The 8,616-nt window shown below is 44.2% G+C and overlaps 1 protein-coding gene across 1 annotated transcript in view; it reads right to left on the reverse strand.

Moving 5' to 3' along the window:
* The window catches only part of ltbp4 (latent transforming growth factor beta binding protein 4), a 38,640-nt gene that overhangs the window by 14,250 nt on the left and 15,774 nt on the right, over nt 1-8,616 (reverse strand). The window contains exons 5-10 of the mRNA XM_030400668.1: nt 6,583-6,834; nt 6,352-6,428; nt 6,102-6,269; nt 4,479-4,581; nt 1,203-1,262; nt 704-826 (exon numbers count right to left, since the gene is read on the reverse strand). Of these exons, the coding sequence (XP_030256528.1) occupies nt 704-826; nt 1,203-1,262; nt 4,479-4,581; nt 6,102-6,269; nt 6,352-6,428; nt 6,583-6,834 (783 nt within the window). The remainder of the gene's footprint in view (nt 1-703; nt 827-1,202; nt 1,263-4,478; nt 4,582-6,101; nt 6,270-6,351; nt 6,429-6,582; nt 6,835-8,616) is intronic.

An 8,616-nucleotide genomic window follows, 5' to 3' on the forward strand; every position in this document is an offset into this window, starting at 1 on the left:
CACAGTAACACACACATTACACACAGTAACACACATTACACACAGTAACACACACATTACACACAGTAACACACACATTACACACAGTAACACACACATTACACACAGTAACACACATTACACACAGTAACACACATTACACACAGTAACACACACATTACACACCCCTCTGAGAGCATTTCCAGCCAGTTTGGAAGCAACGAGTGAGACGAGATCAGGCTTAACGAGTCAGCTGTGATTAGAGCGTTGTCATTGGTTACCAGGCGGACCAGCATCCTGCAGCAGACCCTCCCCCTCCTCCTCCTCCTCCTCCTCCTCCTCCTCAGTGAATGCTGGTCAGAATAAGCAGAGCACCAGGCAGACTTCACGTGAACCCATCTGAGCACCAGACTCCAGATTTCAAAGATTTCAATCAGAACAAAGAGTTCTTCTGACTCCTGACAGAACAGAGAACAACGAGACCCGCTGACGTCGGAACAAAGACGTCTATTGACCTCCAACTCAGAAGACAGCCTGCAGGTGGTGGGCGTGGACGGGGGGCGGGGCCACATGTTGATGATGACCAAGCGAATAATACAGATTCTGGAAACACGAAGAGCTCAGATGGACTCAGGAAGTTCTGACCCGGACTCTGCCTTATTCCTCAACTCATTCCCAAGCCAGCAGTTGTGTGTGTGTGTGTGTGTGTGTGTGTGTTACTTACAGATGCAGATTCCATGTGAGGCGTCGAGGATGAACCCCGCCCCACACACACAGCTATAGCTCCCCATGGTGTTCACACAGATCCCGTTCTCACACAGCCCCGGCCGGAGGCACTCATTCACGTCTACACACATTAACACACACATTAACACACACACACACAAACACACACACGGATTACCACACATGCATCTGACCCAAGATAAAGTGCATCATGGATGTTTTGTCCTCATGAGGCTCGGGGAACAGAACCAGGTGAACACACAGCTTCATGACTGTGATGAGCTGCAGATGTGTGCAGAGTTCTGGACCCGCGGTACCTGGAAGTGTGTCTGTTCTGTTAGTGAGGACTCGGACTCTGTAAGTTACCTTACAGTTACGTTCCCTCAGTGGAAACTAACAGTGCACTCAATCAGGTGATCCTGTAACATCTGTCTGTGACCTCTGACCTTTCAAAGGCTGTGCGTGTGTGTGTGTGCGTGTGTGTGTGTGTAACTCACCAACACACAGCGTTCCATTGACTCGCTCGAAACCACCTGGACAGCTGCTGTTGCTCTGACCTGATGATGGCCAGTAATAGATTACTGATCGGTCACGGTAACACTGATTGTATTAGAGTACATGAGAGAGAGTTACATGAGTTCTGGAAATCTTCATGTGTCAACTTGACTGTTTATTCTGGAACATGTCTGACTCTTTATTTTGTGCTTTGTGAATATTTTGGTCAGCAAAAATAAAAAAACATTTCATAAAAAATAAATAGAAAATCTATAAAATAAATAAATGAACAATTCTATAAGGTTTTGTTTGGAAATGTTGTCTGAAATGTTTCTACTAGAATTTTGTGTTTTCTTAATTGTTTTTTTTCTGAAATGTTGTAGTGTTTTGTTGTAAACCTAGTCTTTTGTTGTAAACGTAGTCTTTGTTGTAAACGTAGTGTTTTGCTGTAAACGTAGTCTTTTGTTGTAAACGTAGTGTTTTGCTGTAAACGTAGTCTTTTGCTGTAAACGTAGTGTTTTGCTGTAAACGTAGTGTTTTGCTGTAAACGTAGTGTTTTGCTGTAAACGTAGTCTTTTGCTGTAAACGTAGTGTTTTGCTGTAAACGTAGTGTTTTGCTGTAAACGTAGTGTTTTGCTGTAAACGTAGTGTTTTGCTGTAAACGTAGTGTGTTGCTGTAAACGTAGTGTGTTGCTGTAAACGTAGTGTTTTGCTGTAAACGTAGTGTTTTGTTGTAAACTTAGTGTTTTGTTGTAAACGTAGTGTTTTGCTATAAACGTAGTGTTTTGTTGTAAACGTAGTGTTTTGTTGTAAACGTAGTGTTTTGCTATAAACGTAGTGTTTTGCTATAAACGTAGTGTGATGTTGTAAACGTAGTGTGTTGTTGTAAACTTAGTGTGTTGTTGTAAACTTAGTGTGTTGTTGTAAACGTAGTGTTTTGTTGTAAACGTAGTGTTTTGTTGTAAACGTAGTGTTTTGTTGTAAACGTAGTGTTTTGCTGTAAACGTAGTGTTTTGCTATAAACGTAGTGTTTTGTTGTAAACTTAGTGTGTTGTTGTAAACTTAGTGTGTTGTTGTAAACTTAGTGTGTTGTTGTAAACTTAGTGTTTTGTTGTAAACTTAGTGTTTTGCTGTAAACGTAGTGTTTTGTTGTAAACGTAGTGTTTTGTTGTAAACGTAGTGCGTTGTTGTAAACGTAGTGTTTTGCTGTAAACGTAGTCTTTTGCTGTAAACGTAGTCTTTTGCTGTAAACGTAGTGTTTTGCTGTAAACGTAGTGTTTTGCTGTAAACGTAGTGTGTTGCTGTAAACGTAGTGTGTTGTTGTAAACGTAGTGTTTTGCTGTAAACGTAGTGTTTTGTTGTAAACGTAGTGTTTTGCTATAAACGTAGTGTTTTGTTGTAAACTTAGTGTTTTGTTGTAAACTTAGTGTTTTGTTGTAAACGTAGTGTTTTGCTATAAACGTAGTGTGATGTTGTAAACGTAGTGTTTTGTTGTAAACGTAGTGTTTTGCTATAAACGTAGTGTGTTGTTGTAAACGTAGTGTTTTGTTGTAAACGTAGTGTTTTGCTATAAACGTAGTGTGTTGTTGTAAACTTAGTGTGTTGTTGTAAACTTAGTGTGTTGTTGTAAACGTAGTGTTTTGTTGTAAACGTAGTGTTTTGCTGTAAACGTAGTGTGTTGTTGTAAACGTAGTGTTTTGTTGTAAACGTAGTGTTTTGTTGTAAACGTAGTGTTTTGTTGTAAACGTAGTGCGTTGTTGTAAACGTAGTGTTTTGCTATAAACGTAGTGTTTTGTTGTAAACGTAGTGTTTTGCTATAAACGTAGTGTTTTGCTATAAACGTAGTGTTTTGTTGTAAACGTAGTGTGTTGTTGTAAACTTAGTGTGTTGTTGTAAACTAAGTGTGTTGTTGTAAACTTAGTGTTTTGTTGTAAACGTAGTGTTTTGCTGTAAACGTAGTGTTTTGTTGTAAACGTAGTGTTTTGTTGTAAACGTAGTGCGTTGTTGTAAACTTAGTGTTTTGTTGTAAACGTAGTGTTTTGCTGTAAACGTAGTGTTTTGTTGTAAACGTAGTGTTTTGTTGTAAACGTAGTGTGTTGTGGTAAACATAGTGTTTTGTTGTAAACGTAGTGTTTTGTTGTAAACTTGGTGTGATGTTGTAAACGTAGTGTTTTGTTGTAAACGTAGTGTTTTGTTGTAAACGTAGTGTTTTGTTGTAAACTTGGTGTGATGTTGTAAACGTAGTGTTTTGTTGTAAACTTGGTGTGATGTTGTAAACATAGTGTTTTGTTGTAAACGTAGTGTTTTTTTGTAAACTTGGTGTGATGTTGTAAACGTAGTGTTTTGTTGTAAACAGTGTTTTGTTGTAAACGTAGTGTTTTGCTGTAAACGTAGTGTGTTGCTATAAACGTAGTGTTTTGTTGTAAACGTAGTGTTTTGTTGTAAACTTGGTGTGATGTTGTAAACGTAGTGTTTTGTTGTAAACTTGGTGTGATGTTGTAAACGTAGTGTTTTGTTGTAAACTTGGTGTGATGTTGTAAACGTAGTGTTTGGTGAAATGTTGTTATTGAAACTTTGACCCTCGGGGTCAATGAAATAAAATAAATGCTGTTAGCCATGAATGCTAACATGCTGGCTCTGGATTTTAAAAGGTGTATTACATCATTCTCTCTGATTTGACAGGCTGATGTAAACTGACGCCAGCAAGTGAGCTAACACAACTTCCTGTGTGTCTGTACACACACATACACACACACACACACACACGCGTGCAAGTGTTTGAGGTGAGTTTGTGTGTGTGTGTTAAAGGCCTACAGTCCCACAGAGCAGCATTCCTTTACTGTTAGTCAGCTCTGCAAGAACATGGAGGAAGCATCATTACTGTGTGTGTGTGTGTGTGTGTGTTATATAAGCCGCTCCTGGTGGAATAATTCCAAAATATTTCAGTCATAAAGTATCAGACCTTTACACAGAGAGAGAGGGAGAGACATATTTCTGTGTGAGTGTGTGTGTGTGTGTGTGTGTGTGTTGGCAGCACTCTGTTAGTTTTGGTCAAATCTCTCAACATCCATATCACAGAGGTATTTTTGGAAGCCGAGTCAGTACTTCCAAACTTTGGATTGACACAACTCTGCATGAGATACGAGTCTTTGAGAGTAACTAAGTAAATCTACTCAGGTACTGTATGTGTGTATGTGCGTGCGTGCATGCGTGTTTGTGTGTGTGTGTGTGTGTGTGTGTGTGTGTGTGTGTGTGTGCGTGCGTGTGTGTGTGCGTACCTGTGTTGTCAGGACAGAGGACACAGTCGGTGATCCCCCAGGCCTTCCCGATCCCACTGCAGCACATTTCTCTGCTCCTCAGACCAGGCAGAGGAGAGCTGCACTACACACACACACACACACACACACACACGTTAACATACTGTATAAACACTACTAACGTGATGAGGTTCATATAAAGAACCCAAAGCTTTTTGCATGTCACACATGTTCTTCTGCCAGTTCACACTGAACCGAGCAGCGCCACCGCTCCATTGGGTCATTTCACACAGCATGCTGGAACCAGAAGAGTCGTGATCTGTGTCTCCAGCTGTAAATCTAAAAGTGTCTCAGCGGACTGTTTGTAATCACGTGGCTGCTGTTCTAAAGTGTTCTGATGGAGGTCCTGACCCAACATGCAGCCTGGAAAGGGATTGAGACGATGACGTCCTCACATCGTCACCATCAGTGAACAGAGGACGCTGTCTGACTCTCTCTCCTAGAGAGGGAGGCTGAAGACCGGGTCAGGAGGACCGACCGTCACGCCGACTCCTCCTCATTAACTCTGGTGATTTTATGTTTTATGTTTCCAGAGACAGAAGCTACAACAACACAACAGTGAAGTAAACAAAGACGTGAGAGTTAAAGTCTGCTGCTCTAAATCTGCTCACAGGATCACAGAGCTGCCAGACTCTCTCTGCTGGAGACAGACAGGAGGACAGACAGGAGGACAGACAGGAGGACAGACAGGAGGACAGACAGGAGGACAGGCAGGAGGACAGACAGGTGGACAGACAGGTGGACAGACAGGAGGACAGACAGGTGGACAGACAGGAGGACAGACAGGAGGACAGACAGGAGGACAGACAGGTGGACAGACAGGAGAATAGACACTTTTCCACATAGAAGTGTAGTTTTCTCCTTATATAAAAGATTCTGAAGTCACAACCTGTTGCGTTGTAATGTTGTTTTGTGGGTTGAAGTGCGAGACGTTTATGTTTCATTTGACGAATGAACGATCTGTTTCTGCTCTAAAGTCAGAATCTGAAGTCCGTTAAGCTGTTGGACTTGAACGACAGCAGACACTACAGACAGGACAGACAGGTGGACAGACAGGAGAATAGACACTTTTCCACATAGAAGTGTAGTTTTCTCCTTATATAAAAGATTCTGAAGTCACAACCTGTTGCGTTGTAATGTTGTTTTGTGGGTTGAAGTGCGAGACGTTTATGTTTCATTTGACGAATGAACGATCTGTTTCTGCTCTAAAGTCAGAATCTGAAGTCCGTTAAGTTGAACGACAGCAGACCGTCAGCGCTGTTGTGGAGAAATTGAAGTGAAAGGGGGAGATGGAACGACACTTTAACCAACAGTAGCTGTGACGCTTGTTGCTGCACAGTTGGACCTGATGACGGGTTTGACAGCAGCTGCTGCTGCAGCCAAAACTGAAGCTGCGCTCGATTATCAGCATGAAAAATGGCCGAGGAGGGAAAAGTGTGAACACACTGAGCGTCTGCAGCCAGAGAGCTAATGTGGAGCAGAGACGTCTGTAGTCACATTTCAGGATCATAAACGGTGAAACACTGACTCTCACACAGTGAAATCACTCCACGCAGAACAGAGCTGCTCCTGCTCCTCGCTCACCTGCCCGTCTTTGACCTCTCTGAAGCAGTACTTAAACCCGGACTGCTGGTTGTACGTGCCGCCCCCCCTCAGCGTCTGAGCCTCCACCGCCCCGCCGCCCGGAGCCGGAGCGCCCGCCGACCCCGAGGAGGAGGAGAGAGTTCGCAGGGCGGGACTGAATCGAGACACCTGGAACAAAGAAGAAGATTCTGACACAAGAAACATCCGAGTGCAGAGCCGTCAGACAACACGTCCTCCGCGTCTCTGTTACCTTCAGCACCTGGTGGATCTTCACGCTGGCCTCAGGGGGGTGCTGCACTCGGACCTTCACCATGGACGGGCCGGGAGCTGCACACAGAAACACAGTCAGTAAATCTTCCTCTGTTAGATATTCACTCTTATGTGAGCACAGCCAGGAGCTGGTTAGCTTAGCTTAGCATAAAGACTGGAAACAGATAGAAACAACTAGCCTGGCTCTGTCAGGTAACAACATCAGACTCACCTCCAGCCACCGCCGTCTCCTGGTTGTGTCCCAGCGGCACCAGGAACTCAGACCGGGTCAGCTCCTGATTCATGGGGATGAGCAGCGCGGGCTTGACGATCTCATTGGGGGAGGAGGGCGAGGCGGCGGCGGCCACGGTGGAGGTGGCGGCGAGGGGCAACTGGCAGAACTTCCCGGTGAAGTTTGGCGGGCAGAGACAGCGATCCTTCTGCAGGCAGACGCCGCCGTTCTTACAGAGCAGAGGACAGAGGACTGCAGGACGGACAACACAGGAAATACAAGAAAGTAACTAAGTACATTTACTCAAGTACTGTTTTTAAAGGGCTACACACACACACACACACACACACACACATACAGCTGAGGTCAACACACACACACATCCATCATGTTTACTGCGGGCCTGGGAACACACTCTACTGTTTACTCTCTGGCTGCAACACAAATGCATCCTGGGAGGTGTAGGGGTGACCCCGCCCTGCCCCTCGGTTGCTAGGCGACCACAGGGTCATGTGTGAGGTCAGGTGATGTGTACATAACAAACAAAGCGAGCTGCCCAGATGGGACGGAGGTGAAAATGGAGCGGGCGCCAACAGAACGAGCCAGCCACTTCCTACTTCCTGTTTGAGCGCCTGCGACAGGAAGCTGCTGCATTGTTACCCAGAGTTCAGTGGGTTTTAAAACTGCTGCCAGTGAGAGGAAAATACCCAGAAGCCTGTGCAGCAGGAAGGAAACCGGCAGCTTTAATTATTGAAGGTTATTCTGTGGCTGTGATCTCGATCAGAAGCTCTGAGATCTGATCTGTGGGAAATAATTTAATCAATTGATCATAATTGATCTGTGATACGAGTCACGTGTCCGGCGACCTGAAGACAACGCAGTCGTCTCCGATTCTGTCTTCATCTCTTCCAGCTTCCTCCTCCAGGAGTGTGTTGTTGTTGTGTCACGAGGCAACAACTGATGAACTCTCCATTCAAAATGCTTCGGCCTCTGTGATTGGCTGATGAGATGCTGCAGCAGCTGATTGGCTGTTTGAGTCAGACTCATTGTAAACGCCTGTGTTACCTGTTCGCTCAAAAACAACTCAGCAGGTCGGCGCACAGATTATCTATTGATTATCAGAGGATGTGCTGCTTCAGATGGAACGTACCATTATCATCACGTCCCGGGTGTTTGTTCATTACTGTGTGTAGATAAACGTGTTGTACGATTGTGTGTCGCATGAAGACACGACAAACTCTCATTTTTGTGATGATTAATGATGACATCATTTATGAAAACTGTCGGCTTCTTTGACATATTTGGCTTGAAAATGATCAAATCTTTTATGAAACATCGTCTGTTTCCAGTTTCAGAACTCGATGAGTGTTTGGGTTCTGGGCGGTTGGTTGGACAGATGAAGACGTCTCTGTGAGCTGCGATTAACTTTTCTTTTCTTCTTTAATCATTTAAACCAAACAATCAATGAACCGTGAAAAAAGCACCTGATTAAACTCAAACAAACACAAGCCTTAGTTTCCATGAGCTGAATCAGCTGTTATGAGTCGTTGTCGCGTCCCTGTCGTGTTCTTCTTCCTGCTCCGCTCGTCTGTTTTGTGCTGCTGCTTATTGTTGAAGTGTGTGTTAGTGTCCACACCCTGCACATGTTTGTTTATTCTTCTAGTGAAACTTGCTGTAAACACAGTGACCCAATTATTACCCTGGACATCGCCCCACAGCTGGACAGCATCAACACACACACACACACACACACACACACACACACACACAGAAACAACACAACAAGATTAAAAAGATGACATGATGTAAACACGGATGAATAAAAACATGAAACAGAGTTGTTCTGATCTGAGGTTTGTGGTCGCCGTAGCGACCAATGCTAACATGTTAGCAAACAGCTGTCTGCTCCTCCAGCCGGTCGACACAGAGCCCATCAGCTGTGAGGTATCAGACCTGATTACTCAGACCACATTCAGAGGACCACCTACTGGACTGAGGTCCTCTGTGGAACAAGAGGAAGAACCTGAACCAGTC

This window comes from Sparus aurata, chromosome 2, assembly GCF_900880675.1.
Source record: "Sparus aurata chromosome 2, fSpaAur1.1, whole genome shotgun sequence".
In the NCBI taxonomy this organism is placed as follows: domain Eukaryota; kingdom Metazoa; phylum Chordata; class Actinopteri; order Spariformes; family Sparidae; genus Sparus; species Sparus aurata.